The 15745-nt window shown below is 38.1% G+C and overlaps 1 protein-coding gene across 30 annotated transcripts in view; it reads left to right on the top strand.

Moving 5' to 3' along the window:
• Positions 1–15745, top strand: part of LOC113034636 (neurexin-1a) — a 258027-nt gene that overhangs the window by 211951 nt on the left and 30331 nt on the right. For 23 of the 30 annotated variants that reach the window (XM_026189409.1, XM_026189380.1, XM_026189397.1 and 20 more), the window contains 3 exons: positions 3031–3202; positions 8951–9040; positions 10457–10776. In XM_026189409.1, the coding sequence (XP_026045194.1) occupies positions 3031–3202; positions 8951–9040; positions 10457–10776 (582 nt within the window). The remainder of the gene's footprint in view (positions 1–3030; positions 3203–8950; positions 9041–10456; positions 10777–15745) is intronic. The other 7 variants (XM_026189404.1, XM_026189402.1, XM_026189401.1 and 4 more) reach the window with 1 other exon arrangement.

The following is a 15745-nucleotide window of genomic DNA, read 5'->3' as shown; positions in this document are numbered from 1 at the left end:
TACCAAGACCGCTAAGTAAGTTTTCTCTAAGCCGCCATTAAGGTAGTTTTATTGGCTTTCTCATATATCTGTTCAAATGTGGTTTTGTTGACATACTTAAGAAGAAGAATTATGCTTCTCCGTGCTACTGAAAATTTGAGAAAAAATAACGATAAAGACGAGTCGGTCTGCAGAGTGTTTTGCAGCTTTATGGTTAGCGCTGCAAGAATCTCGGTGGTGGTAAAATGAGGGCAGATGGGGAGTTTTAACAAGAAACTGACACCCTGAGTATTTCTGAAGCTATTCCACCACCCTCCAGCTGAAAGGATGAGAAGCATAAAAAAGAGCAGATTATAGGAGAATGGTGGATCAACTTCATCAGTTAATTAAACTCTATTGCAGCTTGATGAGCAATTAATCAAGGCGGCGTGCCGAGTGTCAGGCAGGGCTGAGTTCTTCGGATGTGAGATGTGTGCACCGTACAGTATGTTCCCAAGGGGAGCAGCCCTGTGGGGAGCAGCACTTACCAAGTGAGCAGCCCCAAAATTTTGCAGGGTGTAATGGGTTGAGTTTATGTAAGCAGCTATCAATCACTATCTGACATAAGCCTGCACCCTATTAGAGCACCAGGATTAGGCTCCTCTCATTGCTGAACTAAACTGAGAAACTGCTTGTCTGAGTTGATCGAATTTTAAGAAATGCTGAAATGTAATGCATTATTATTATTTTGGGGAAAAAAAATAATAGCGGCGGTAAAGCAAATCCTCAGAAGGCGGAGGCAATAACAGTCAAAGTTAATTACTTTAATATGGGAGACACCATGTCAAAAAGGCTCTCCATTTACTCAGCTTGAATACTCAAGCTCTTATCTTTTATCTGACATTTGACTTCTAAAATCTCATGGTGTGGTTTCTGTCCTTTGTCTTCCACTCGCTTTCATCTATCCCTTCATCTCTTTCAAGGCTTTTTTTTTATGCTATGGGAAATTTGAGTTGGCAGTTTGTGACTAAATGCAGTAAATTTATTAACAAGACCATGGGGAGCATTAGAAGTCAATTGAAGGAGGCTATTAAAAGAAGGATTTTAATTGGGTTGGTCGGTCCATTAAAACATTTTTTCTGTCTCTCTTTTTCTAAGAGCAATGACACTAAAAAAACTCCAGAATTAGTCTGTTGAGTGCGTGCTTGCCCCTTTGAAATGAAAAACTCTAGTTTCATGTTAGATTTCACACTATATGCTTAAAATAAAGTAATATCCATATTAGCGAGAGGTCTTGTATGTCCTGTCTCTCTAGCTACATTTAGCTCTGCTGAGGGCCTGCAGTCTCTATGACTCTTGCTGAATTCTTTCAAGAGGATGCAATGCAGGACAGATTACAACTACCACAAGATTTGAGTACTAACAAGTGTATAAAGATCATCCCCACACCCATTGAGATCTAAAAAAAAACCCCGAGACGAGCTGGTGTCGCTGTTGCCATCTAGATTTCATTTTTTTTCTCGGTTGGTGTTTAGGCCTGCAAGCAGTCAGTAAATTGTTTTGCTACTGTAGCTTTAATGCATTAGATTATATAATCTGTTGAAATTACATTACAAAGCATACAATTGTCCTAGTTTTGGTAACGTGGTGTGACACATTACAAATGGTTTTAATTGCACTTTAGCTCCTGGCTCTTGAGACACGCTCTACTCATTCTGCACTTTAAGGCATCTGGGCTCTGTAAGAGTGTGTGTCTGTGTGTGTGTGTGTGTGTGCGCACTGGTGTGGGTGGGGTCTTGAAAAAGCAGTTTGTGCATATGGGCACGTTAGGGATGCAGTGTAGTATTGGCTATGCTGACTGGATAATGACATGCAGAGTGCTGTGCTGCTACAGTAGGTTGAGCCTCCAACCAGATGCTCCTTTCACTGCAGCTCCTAAGCATAGAGAGAGAAGCTGCACCAACATACGCTCTCATCTTAGCTGGATTAAGCAGTAGGATTCAGGGACTTCGATCATGAACTGTAACAAAGCTTATTAGAATAGATAGGCATCACGTGAATCAATCATGTGAAGGAGTCTGCGGCTAAGCTGGAAAAAACTTCCCTTGAGACTTTTGCTTAATTTTTCTGCTCTTAAGTTTTTTTAAGTCACTGTAAAGATGCCAGTGTTCAAGCACTGATTCAGTCTAACAAAGGGCTCACAATCAGTCATATCATTCAGGACTGAATGTGTTTGTGCGATGGATGAATGGGTGAATGAAATAAATAGCATACTGCATGTTTATTGTACTTTAAAAAAACAGATGTCAGCATCGTGCAGAGGGCATCAGCCAGCACACAGCATATGCAGCTCAAGGGAAAACTTAACAAATAACCCTATAATTGCCTGAAGTGATTTTTTTGACACAACAAAAGACACAATGCACATATTTGTGTTTTATTTTTTGTTTCTTTTTTTTTTCGAAGACTGCAACTTCCAGGAGTGATACCACATCCGAGAAAAACACATATGTTGTGTTGATACGGCTGCCAGTGCAATAATCCAAACAGCCATACAGTAATCTGTCTTATGGTCAACCCAGCAGGTCTTGTAGTTTAATAAATAGACACTAAATTATATTAAACATTGTATATGCAGAGCTAACAAAAGTTCCAATAAGCACGTTTTGAAAAGTACACCTGATTACCCCTTTATGAGAAAAGCCATGCAAAAGACTTCATTCATAGTTTCATTGTGTTTTCTTAGTCCATACTGATGTACAATGAAAAATTTCAGCTGATACTTTTTTTAAAATATTTTTTTCTTTTTACTTGATTCTCATAGCACTACTCATTTATAAAGTAGTTAAAAAAATAAAATAAAATAAAGTAGTTAGTGTTAATTCATTATAAAAAGTGAAAGTGCTTAAAGAATTATAGGCCACTGGCCTGATTGTCTTATAAAAATCACAGCTCTCTACCTTCCTGAAACCACCTGCTCTAATTTCGCTACAGTCCCTTAGCAATGCTGTTCACAACAATGTTTACTGATTACTAAAAAAGAAAGTGTTTTTTGTGTTCTTCTCTTTTCAGGAGAAAGGAAACATTGCCGTTGTATTTAATGTCGGTACAGATGACATTAATATTGAGGAGACGTCAAAGTTTGTAAATGATGGAAAGTACCATATAGTGAAGTTTACGAGGAGTGGGGGTAATGCCACTCTGCAGGTGGATGACCTGCCAGTCATTGAGCGCTACCCCACAGGTGAGTCACCCACTTTGCCTTTAATTACATCTGCTGCCTCCTAGAGGCGATAAAATGACCCAGATATTATCAAGCAAGCTATTAAAGCCTTATCTGTTAGGATGTTCTTATGTTGACTTGGCATGTGCTTTAATTGCTTTTTATGTTTCGGTTTCCAGCAGCTTTTGAGAGTAAACACCAGTGTTGTTGAGTTGTCTTTTCACGAAATCTTTGATCTTTGTGGTGCATCAATCTGATAAACCCGAGGGCTGATAGACTCCTATATGTCTGCCTACAAGTACAACCACCCAACCTGTCTACATGTCTGCATTACATCCCCCATATACCTAATTGTCAATGCACAGTGTATACTCACAGTAACCCAAATCATTAGACAATCCACAGACAAATTACCAGTTTTTTGTAGCAAGTAATTGTGTGCGGTTTCAGTATTTATGTGTCTGCCAATATAGCAGATTGATTGAATTAAGGTCACCGGGGAGACGGACCTGTAATAACACTGTCAAAGTAAATCTGTTGCTTACTCACAATTAAATACCAGATGATCAGCTTCATTACGGCATCTTGTTTAGACATAAAAATACACTTTGATATTAATAATTTTCACAGCATACACTACAATTACTCACAGACTAAAAGCAAGCCGGATTAATTTTCCTGGCCAATAGTGTTACTAATAATTTAAATTGTGTAACACTTCTCATAAACACAGTTTACATGACAGTAGAGGATGAATTTGGTAATTACTGCCCTGTGTAATAGGCATTTAGTAACTGAAAAAGAGTAATGTATTTTAGTAGTTTAACATTATAAGAGTGGAATAGTTTTGCTGGCACTTTCTTTTATAGTTTACTGGTTACTGATGATGTAATATACTGTGGACTCAATGTTGTGAGGGAATCTTTTGATCGATTGGGGAAAAAAAACAAAGCAATCTCTGTGTCAACACATTTGTGAGAGGAAATCTGTAGTAATCTAACTCAGCAACAACTCAACAACACTGGTATATTTGTGTAGAATGTATGCAGAATATAGAGTAGAATATACAGATATTGATGCTTCTGCCTGTGTTGTTGAACTTGATGACATTTTTAACTTGTTAAAGGCTTTGACAAAAGCTATAGATGAATAAAGGAGTGCGTAAATGACTGTTGAGAATGCAAACAGCAAAATTACTGTATGGGCACGTGTAGTGGTTTTTTTTGTTGTTGTTGTTGTTGTTTTCTTATTTGTTTTTTTTCCCATGAGAGAAAAAACTGCAGCACTAAATGCAAAACATTTGTTAGATTTTGAGCACGCATAAAATGAGTGGGCAACCAGACAAACAGAAGACAAATTGAACCTGTCGCTCCTCTTTTGCATAATGTTTGGTGACCTTTTTAGCTATGACCAGTGCATTCATCCAAATGAAAGATGGTTTTTATGACTTGGACTCAACCCTCCCTGCTTGCCTCAGGTGGAAAAGAGAAACTAATGGCTTTTGACATGTTGTGGATAGGGCCGAATATACAGCAGGGTTAAATTCCCGCATCCCGTCTCAGTCTTCAAACGACAAACACCCGCAGACCAGCGAAAGCCTGATGATACATACTCGTACTCATGTCATGCAGATAAATTCAAAGAAGTTGGCGAAAACAACTTGTTGTTGTTGTTGTTGTTGTTGTTGTAGTATACATCAGTGGTGATATTATACAGACAAAGGTTTGCTGCTATGCATTTTTCAACAATGTACATTACATTACAACACATATTTGGTAGTAGAAAGTCATGCAGTACTGCAGAAAATGCAGAAAAGCATAAGAATGATACAAGACTGTCCTGTTATGCTAAGTGATGAGTTATAACTGCTGCAGGGAAAAGTGACCTATCTCATCCCCACCAATCATGCGTCAGTGACAATGCCAAGTCCAGCTACCTTATTAAGCTCGTTGCAGACTAATTACATCTAATCACAATTACTGCGCAGTTCCTCCCTGCACCCCCAGCACACAAAGCTATTATTCTCTCAGCTCGCCTGTAGTTTGATTAGTATCCATGTATGCCTCTAACGCACTCATAATAGCAGCCCTCAGCCACTCTTAGGCCACTCACAGATCAACAATGATTATAATAAGAGTAGACAGCAAAGATAAAAATGATGGCTAGAGAGTGAGAAAGATAGAGAGGAGGAGTTTATAGGGGAGGGAGCGATCGTTCTTAAAGCAAGGAAATAATTGCTTCGCCAGAGCCTCTATTGCTGCCCTGGTAATCTCATTAAAAAGTCTCGTACTGCATACTTATGGGTCATTAAAAGTCTTTAGTACAATTATTAGAATCTAAAATGCAAAATACACATGCAGACACACAACTAGGCGACTATTTGTTGTAGTTTAGCTCTCCTTCTTTTATCCTGTCTCTGCCTTCATTCTGCATCACACACAAAAGGCTCAGCAGCAACAAAAAGAAGGAAAAAAAAATCAACCCCTTCTCCTGAGCCTTGGCCATGGAAGTAATACCATCACAATGGTGCTGCCAGGCCTGCAGGGTACAGTGCAGTGTCCTATCGGAGCACCCAATGAACACACGCTGCACACAAAGATAATGGAGAAGTCCCTGGCCTTATTCTTTTACTGTTATCAGAGCGTGGTGCACTTACAGAGCTCACCGTCTCTCACTCCACTCTCCGAGCTCCGAGTTCGCTCTTTTCCTGTCCTTTTTACCTCTATCTGTCCACGTCTGCCTCCGTGTCGATCTCACCCCCTGTCCTCTTTTTCCTGCTTGTGGTGTGGAGTCTGATTTATGGGATACAAGGGAAGGATGGTTAGCTTTATCCATCAAAGCCCCGTCCTATCTGCTCTGGTTTTACCTTTGTTCTATCCGTGAGCTTATTGAGCCTATTGTGCAAGCTCTCAACACCGAGGATATTTAAAAAATAGCGCAGTTAGAGAAAAGGGAGGGCAGAATAATAAAAATAATAGTGCGATTTGTGTAGGTTCCTCCTTTTTTTTGTTCTTTTTTAATTCTCCCGGCTCCATGAACAGAGGAAGCATTTGCATATTTGTTCATTTAATGTGGTGAGTGTCCTAGGGCTTGTAATGAGATAAAGCTCCCACCTTATCTGACCACTTTATTAACAAAAAAAAAAAGAATACAAGCGAGCGAGGGTAAAGCAGGTCGGTTGGGATGGCTCAGCTGAATCGCTGCTGTCTGGCAGAGGAGATAAGCCAGGCTGTCCCACACCAAACCAAATCACCACTCAGCAGCAGTCACAGGCGCCGCTCACAGGCAGGATGAATGGGCTCTGTTGCTGCATCAAAGCCCAGGGGATAGCATTGTTTAACACTTCGGTGTCCCACAGTGGGAATCAATACACGATCAGACCTTGATTATATGCACACTTAATTAACCTCAGTATAAGGATAGACTCAGTGTGCCATGGGGTACGTAGCCAAACAGATAAAGCGCAGCCGTCTTTGAAAATGGAGCATGTTTTTGCACAAAAGTAGAGGATTTTGGCACAGTGGCACGCTGTGTGTGAGGATAAGTGTGCATGAATATGTGTGCGTGCTTCTTGGGTATCTATGCGCCTGGAGCTGACACTCCTCTGTGCCTTTCTATTAGTTTCCTTGCATACTTCTTCAACAAACTGTCATCTGCGCTAAAACTCTGACACCAACATGTAAGCCTATACTAAAACTATTTTTTGAATAAAGCTTAGAATACATCAAAAACACGTCATACTGCAACCATCAAGTAACTTATATAGCATAGTTAGAAATGAGCATTAATCAATGAACATCATTTAAAAAAGGAAGGTATTAATGGGTGTTTCTCTTTTTCACTCTAAACTCAGATGTCCTCGCTGTCCTCGCAACAGCTGTAGGATAAATGTTCTCCAGGGCCCCGTTTGATGCTGACCTCTCCTCAGATGAGGTGTCAGAGTAGCAGGGAATGGTGAGGTGACATAACCAACACCCCATGACTAAGAAATGGAGATGACAGGAATTGACAAAGCCCTCAAATGTTCCATTGCAACAGCAATGAAGAATTATTCATTAATTTATCACATTCAAAATGATAGGAAGCACAGCTGTGTCTGCGTTTGTGCATGCTTGACTCAACAAATGCGCTATTTACTCCTGCTTGAGTGACGTATGCTAAAAACTGCACTACACGACTTCTCGAGGAGCTCATTAAGTCCTCTTTTTTTAGTGAAACAAGTTGAGTAGTCACAGTTAAGTTTCACAAGAAATGACAAATTGAAGTTGACATGCATTTGCAAGTTTACAAGTTTAAAATACTTTTTAAGAAAAGTGCAGAAACTTGATGTATGTGCTCTACAAGAGAGTTTGTCCATTACAAACTTCATCTTCCTTCCTAAACCAGTCATATCAAATGTTACCCATTACCTTCCTGTGTGGGTTTGCTGTAATCTGGACTGTATCTGTCCAATCAGCATAAAGGAAAAGTGTTGCTAAATCTTCTTCACAATGCTATGTGCTCCACCCAGGCACGGTCATCCGCAACCAAATTTCATTAGGGGTATAGATAAGATTCAAACTGGGTTTTTTTCTTGTTTAGCTGGTCTTCAACAGTAATTCAAGCTGATGTGATTAAAAAATATATTTTTATGTATGCTCTTACTTATAAGATCTTTTATTAGAAGAGGTGTGCGTCTTTTACAAGGTTACCTCCTTTTCTTAGCAGACCTCTCCTCTAAGAAGCTATTCTCCACCGAATCATTGTTAGCTACCGGATCTTTTATCTGCCAGAACTGAATTAATATAGTTGATGGAACAAACATTGTCAATCTGCCAGAAGAATGGGGCTGACTGAATTCAATCTCAGCAGACAATACCAGGGGAAAAGCACTCAGAGACAGTGCCACTTTGCTGAAAGTCTTCTGTTCTGGAGAGGTTATTGGCGTTGACAAAAGGGTGATGCAGAGTTTGCCCTCATTAATGCCAAAGTGCCCCTCCAATACAGAGTGTCGTTTTTTTGTAGCTCTTCTTTCTCATTTATGTCACTTATTTGACTTTATGCTCTAAAAACACTTGACTGTCATTGAAACACATGTATGCGATGCTACACTCGGTCAAGCTTGTGACTTTTTCTTCTTTATGACTTGTAGCTTTTGTCAAAGCCATGTTCTTGAAGGTTTACAGTGTATGTATCTACTTTGTCTTCTGATTTCTCTCTGATTAGAAGCGTTAGAGAATTTACTGTTAGGTTTTATATGGCAAATAGTTTATTATTACTTGTCAATTAGTGTTTTTATAAATGGGGTGGGCATTTGTAATATGTGAAAGTTAAATGGTTCTCTCCTTTAAACCATAAACGGTTTATTTAATAATAAATTCAAATGATGTTCCTTTTTGAAGCTGTATAAATGTAACCAGTTTAAAAGTCAGATAAAAACAGAGGGAAATGATAAATGGGGATGGAAATATTGGGTAAAGATATTGTAATGGATGTATAAATTTGTGATTTTGGTTGGTTTTTAACATAGGTTTATTAACTTAGATGAAACATTTATATGCTAGTCCTCTTATTTTCAATTAATATAGGCCTAATTTGTTGGTTAAAATTAAAATAAAAAGAGTGAAGTTTGGTCAAATAATGTTTTAGTTAATACTGTTTTTTTAAACATACAAAACGTTTTTAAATATAAAAACCTTGTGCAGTTGTATAGCTCTAGCATTAAGTATGGATATTTAACCTTTGACCTTACAGATTGTAACCAATGAAATGTCTCTTTAAACTTTAAAGGCAACAATGATAACGAACGCCTGGCGATTGCTAGACAGCGAATCCCATACCGACTTGGTCGAGTAGTTGACGAATGGCTACTCGACAAAGGTAAAAAACCTGATTAAAATTTTAAATAAAATAATTTGATCATAACCAAGTTGTAGCATTATTTTGTAAATAATAAACCTTAAAAATAAATGTTCAGTAAAACTTTAAAATTAAAATGATTTGAACAGTTAAATTTAGTTTTTTTTATAATAATGTATTCATTTTATAGATGTAAGCTTTTTTTAATACGTGTTTATTGTCAACTTACGGTTAAAGGGACTGTAAATATGAATATAAATCCACTTACTGAAGTAATATCAGCATTTTTAAAATGTCTATAAATTCATGTCGCTTTTTGCTGTAAACATAAATTACAAATTAAAAGTTCTACATCAGTTGTTCATTCGTTGCTAAGTGTTATTTTGAAACACTTTTGAAACATGCATTTACAGTACAGCACATTACTTTAGTGTCATTTGATCTATTTTGATTAAACTGTTAGCAAAGATAAATAGTGTGCAATATCAATTGGCATCAGCATTTTGAGTCCCTTTAACATATATTGTAAATATATATACATATATATATATATGTATGCAGGACTTTAGATCAAGGAACTGTAACATAAAACAAGCTGAGTGCATGCTTTGTTTTTTTGTTTCGATTTTCTTTATTTTTTTTCTTGTAGTTAAATACCTAATTTCTATCTTCACTCAATGTGAAATTAGCGTTCTGCTTTTTTTTAATATTAATTCTTTTTTTTTTCAGTTTTCCATTGAAATTGTGTCATAAAAAGTTCTGTTTTAAATTTCATTTCTTTCCAACCATTTTTATTTTTGTTTGTTTGTTTTAATTTGGTTGCTTTTGCTAAAAGGATGAACAATAACAGTGAAGTGTCTCTTGCCTCCTGTGAGAACCTTCCAGTCCACTTCTCACAGACTGCAGCCACACATGAAGCTTTCTTGTTTTTCTTCTTTTTTTCATGCTTTTGAGGTCCATAAATGCTAAAATTTGAAGAAAAAATTGAAAGATAACTTAGTTACATATATCTTTTTAGCTTTGTTATCCAATTTTGTTCAGTTTTATTTCCAGGCAATTTCCTGCAAACAAATGATCCATTTAGTCCTTTCAAGATTATGTTATCATATGTTTTATGTAGTTAAATCTATTGCATTCCCATAACAGTGCTACTTTTTCTTAATCTTTTTTTCCATGCCATTCCAGATTAGACTGACCTTTTAGCAAAGCTACATTGATTTTCTATATCCTGTGTTTATACTTTGTTTTTCTTTTCATAGGCATCTCATCGTTTAACTACAATAAATTAACAGGGTTTGCTCTACAACCCGTAATTTATTGTTCTCATTAGCCACTGGGCAAAAAAATCAGTCTTTCTGTTCTTTTATCTTGCTTTGTAAAAGTGGCCGAGTCCACAGTTCAACATTCTTGTATATATGTAACATTGTTTTCCCGCAGGGCGACAGCTTACAATCTTCAACAGCCAAACCACTATACAGATTGGGGGCTGGGAGCGAGATCGCAGTCGATCCTTTCAGGGCCAGCTTTCAGGCCTCTACTATAATGGCTTGAAGGTCTTCAACATGGCCGCAGAGGGGGATCCCAATATAAGGATCCAAGGCAGTGTGCGGCTTGTGGGGGAGTCACCCTCCTCTATCACCCCACAGTCAAGTACCACAGCCAATCGCTCAGAGACATCCACATCCATCATGGAGATCACCACCACCACAGCGTCCAGCAGGAGAGTAAAGCTGACAACACCACGAGAGCCTCAGCAAGTAAGATCTCTTTTAAATAATTCTTTTTCAAGTCTCTTCTTTTCCATGTCTATACTCTGTTTGATCCTTATTGTAATGCTCTCAATGCAAAGTAATGCATAGAAAGTTAAGCGCATCCTGGATTAATATAGTACGTTTCATCGTGACAGCCACGTGAAGAATGCTCCATTTTATTCCGCCCGTCATGCCTTTTTTTCTCCTTGAGGCCTCCGCCCTAAAAACGGAGGGAAAATAAGCACATTGTTTCACAATTGGGAGCTGCAACACACTGTTGAGCATTGCTCCTGTTTGCAATCAGATATGGCCCCATGAGGTGTGTCTGTGTTACAGTGATAACCATCATCGAGGTCCTCCATCATCTTTATCGGTCCTGCATGAGTGGTGCAGCATCTGCTGGAGCATATTACTTCTCAGATGTCACAATGTGGGACTAAACAATGCAACGCGAAATATGTGTCCTATCCAATGGAGTGGTGATCAGACCATTCTTGCATAGTTTCTGCCAAAAACAGAAGACATTGCATTTTAAACGCCTCACAATACATCAGCAGCCATGAACTGGAAATGAAAAACACTTGAAAAATGAACTGTCATGCCTTTTAGAATACTTTTACCATTGTTTCACTCACTATCCACATCATCAAGTATGCACATCATATTTATGAATTTTAATTCACTCACATAGTTTTGTGTTTTCTTATGACCGCTGCATTCTTTGTGCATTAGCTTATACTTGAGTTAGAGTACAGATCTGTATACCCAAATAAAATAAACAAATTGGGATAATATTTACTATACCTTAGTTGTGTAGTACTCGTATTTTTTCTACAACCTTGCCAAGTATATTTTGTGAATGATTGGTGCGACTGTGTAATTATTTTATCAAAGGGCAATCCATTCACTCTTAATTTGAAATTTCAGTTGGCTAGCTGTGGCCCTTTTCATCTTGTGTTTTCCTAGCTGTAAGCTGAGCAGATTGATGTTGTGGGGATCCCCAAGAAGTCTTATCCTATTATTAGTATTATGCACACGCTGCAAAACAAAACACGGACTAACATGAAAAAACCTAAGATGGACACAGTCTAGGATTGAATGATATACAGTTAAGAGACAGCTATTTGCTCTATTTATTGTCACAAATTATGTACTGTATATTTTCCTAATGTAAGCAAGAAAGTGTGAGTGTGCCTGTTTTGCAAAGCTCTCTGCCCCTAACTGGTGGATTCTGTCCCACGGGCCCAGTTTTGCTCATGTGTTATAGATGTTTTAAAAATGTAAATTGGGAATTTAAGTCTTCTTCTTTAAATTGGACTGAATTTAAAAGCCATGTCAGTGATTCTGGAAGACCTGCTTAATTGACAATACATGTTACTATATATTCTCATATAGGTCATTAAAAGGAAGAGTTGCAGTGGCTGTATTTCGTTTTCACAGCATAAACAAGACTGGAATGTTGGAAATGCTTTCATGTTTTGTTGGTACAAAACGAAACTAGAAGCAGCGTGACCCAGGGGACGGTTTCAAGTTGTATAAACAATCAAAAGCCAGCCTCACCTCACTAATTGGAGAAATGTGCTTAAACTGAGCCAAAGCTACTCTGTGATAGTTTTCAAAATTAATTGGGCATTTTACATTATATTAAACGCTCACAGCAAAAAAAGAAAAGGGGGGTTGGGTGGAACATGAACTGAATGCATGCAAAGTTAAAGTGATTGTCAAAATTTCAAATAATTTGAGGGTCAGATGTATTAAAAGCATGCATAGCTGCTGTAAGCTAAAACATCCCTTAGATCAGAGCTGTTACAAATATATTTAAAAATAATTTTTGGATTAGTCGCGTTGGGTACAGGGAGATCATAGCATCCCGAGGAGTGGTGGATTTAACTTCACTGAAAAATCTTCACACAAATGATTTGATTTTAATTCCTCTTTGTATAACTTGTCTGTCTTCACAGTTTCACTGAGACAACAGTTAATAGACGCATGCCTCAGTCTATTTTAAAAGAAAACGTCTGAGTGCCTTCACAGTGTAACAGTGATGACTTTCATTGTTAAAAAGAAACCCATTTAATTAGTTTTCACATTAGGCCTATTGTTGTCTTCATCTAAAAATTAGTGTGAAAACGCCTTTAACCTTTAACGTTGATGCATCTGTGAAAGCAAAATTAAGCTCTTTACTGCGAAATATCAGCTATATTTAATCAAACAGCAAATTAAAATATCACGCTGTTCTGTAACGTTAGCAGACTACTAAACCCACTGCTCATTTTATGAAATGACAGACTCCTACAGATAACATGCACCTTACCTTCGACTTAGCGCAGTAAAGATTATACATTACCTCTTGTCACCTAACTCTCTCTGACCTGAGACCGGCATAATAGTTTGTGCAAGGGTCCGCAGTTGCTGACAAATAATACAATCATAAATATTGATCCGCGTGGAATGGCTTTCTCTCGGACTCAGCATGGTTCCTGAACCGTTGCAATAGCGTGTAATGCAGGTGAAATATCAGACAATAGACTATAATTATATCCCAGCTCCATGCGGTGATATAAATTGCCACCAAGGAACCAAGAGATTGGCAGAAAGGAATAGCCTTGATAGGATGGATGCCCCTTTTTTCCTTGGCCTTTTCATCTGGAGTTAAAAAAGGTGATTTAAAGGACCATGACAAATTAGAAGTATAGCAAATTACAAAGAGAGGCATTATGTGCAAGGCATCTGGAAACATAGATAACTGACATTATGCTATTTTGTTAATGGGATTCTGCTTTACTGTTTTTATCAATAACAATTAACCTTGTGGAAAGTAGATGTATAGTTATTATTGTTGAGCAGTGTCCAGATCATCTTATTGTTATTGTTTTAAAAGTATACAGTATGTATGGCTGCAAGGCTTAAGGTTGATTAGTGGCGATGCATATTCATATTTAGAGACAGGCATTGTATCATCGTGTTATGCTGCAAGCTCACCTATAAGGTGGTAAAGAAGGACTGGAAGTAAGAAAATAGTCAAGTCAACTAAAGAGCGGTTCAGCGATGTAGGTGGAGAGATGAATGAGGCATGCAAAAATGTGTGCATTGGGAGATGTCAACGCGTTTGGTTTGATTCAATGTGACAGCCTTCCTATGGCGAGCTCCTGCGGTACGACATTACTGTCTCAGGACACTACAGTAAAAAGAGATGGTGCATTCACTGTCCTTTCTGTTGAATAGTCAGCATTTATTCATTGTCCAGCTGTTTCATCTCCCCTCTGATGTCGAATGCAATTCACCGAATGCTTTTATATCCTAAGAGCCTCACATTACTGGGACACATACATTTTTAGTATGGCAGGTCCCAGTGGATATAAAATGGCTAACGCAGGCAGTGGCAGTATCAGGCTATAACCACTGAACCTCGGTGAAAAAGGTGCTCTGGAAAATGCCGGCCAGACTGTCAAAAGGAGCAGTTGGATCCAAAATATTAAGAAAAACATATCTGAGACCTTTTATACACATGCCTAGCGATGCGAAGTGATGACTCAAACCACAAAAAAAGTGTAGTTAGATTTGTAAGTGGCTGCAACCTACAGCACTAAATTTCTTAGGAAAGTAGCAGCAATAGCCTTCATAATGTAACTTAGGATGGTGCAATCCATCCAGTCTTTTATTATTTGACTGGATTATTAATAAATGGCTACAGCTTAACAATGTGAATTAAACTAATTAATGGTCAAAACTATTTATTAACTTTCTTTTTCCTAAAAGAAAGAAAACAGTCTATTTTGACTTTCTCCAAGAGAGCTCAACAGGGTTAGGGTTATCACTATAATGTCTTATGCTTACCTCATATGGTCGTTCATACTCAATACCTGCCTAATAAACAGAATGTCTGTATTCGGCCATGCAGCCCTGCTGTGCACATGTTGTGAAAATTCAAGCACAGTGAAACCTTTCAGTGACATCGGCTCTGCAGACTTAGGGTGTGTCTTCTTGCCTCGGCCTGGTTACTTCCTAGGGGGAAGATCCTGCTAGTGGTCATTATAATAATGATTTTAAAGGGTCTGTCTTCTCAGGTGCCCTATCAAAAATGCTTGACTGGGGTTATATGGTGATTGAATGCCGAAGGCCTTGACTTATGGGTAACATTACATTATAGTCATTCTTCTCAAGTCACTGGGTGTCCACACTTGCTTTATTAACACGGCTATTATCGTCTTAGAGCACACTGGCATAATCAGGAAAGAAGTTCACCATGGGAAAAAAGCTGATGAGTCAGAATTGTTATTTTAATTGTGATACAAATTTTACATCTGCCTAAAACATAATTGGATTAATACAAATTTTAGGGCCACTCCAGTACAGAAGAACCAGATATGATCTTGTTTTTATTTTGATCATACGATCAATCTGACGAGCTTCCCCGACCAAGATATTAAACGCTTGGGTGTCAGATTGTGGCTTGTGAGGGGAAGGGAGCTGATTGTAAGCACTGGACTGTCGTGTTTTGATAAAGTGTCTGCTCCCTGCAGTGGTGCCTGGTAACATCCAATTAAACAGTAATGAACTTGTGTAAGCTTTCGCAAACAACGGCACAGCTTTCACTTGTCAGATTTGAACTATTTTAAATCCATCTTCATTTTTGTCCCACTCAGTCCCCTAACCCTTTCCACCAATTACTGAACAGAGCTGAACTTTGTGTAAATTGAAAAAAAGAGATATTGTGTGTGTGTGTGTGTGCACGTATGTTTTTATATGTACTGATGTCCTTTTGACCCCAAGCTGCCCACACACAGAGGTCTAAAGGTAAAACTAGCAGCCAGTGGTCAGGCACTGCTCAGTGTTTGTAAATTAGATCTTTTCAGTATCATCTCCTCCTTAATAAAAACATTTAAATATGTCTGATGGCAGTTTGGGATATAACAGCATCTTAAATAAGAAATAATTATTCGTACTTAGTTAATGCTTCATTCAAACCACTGAG

The sequence above is a fragment of the Astatotilapia calliptera genome, chromosome 13 (genome assembly GCF_900246225.1).
Source record: "Astatotilapia calliptera chromosome 13, fAstCal1.2, whole genome shotgun sequence".
NCBI lineage: Eukaryota > Metazoa > Chordata > Actinopteri > Cichliformes > Cichlidae > Astatotilapia > Astatotilapia calliptera.
Note: the sequence above shows the minus strand (reverse complement) of the source record. Positions and strands in the feature narration are given on the sequence as shown.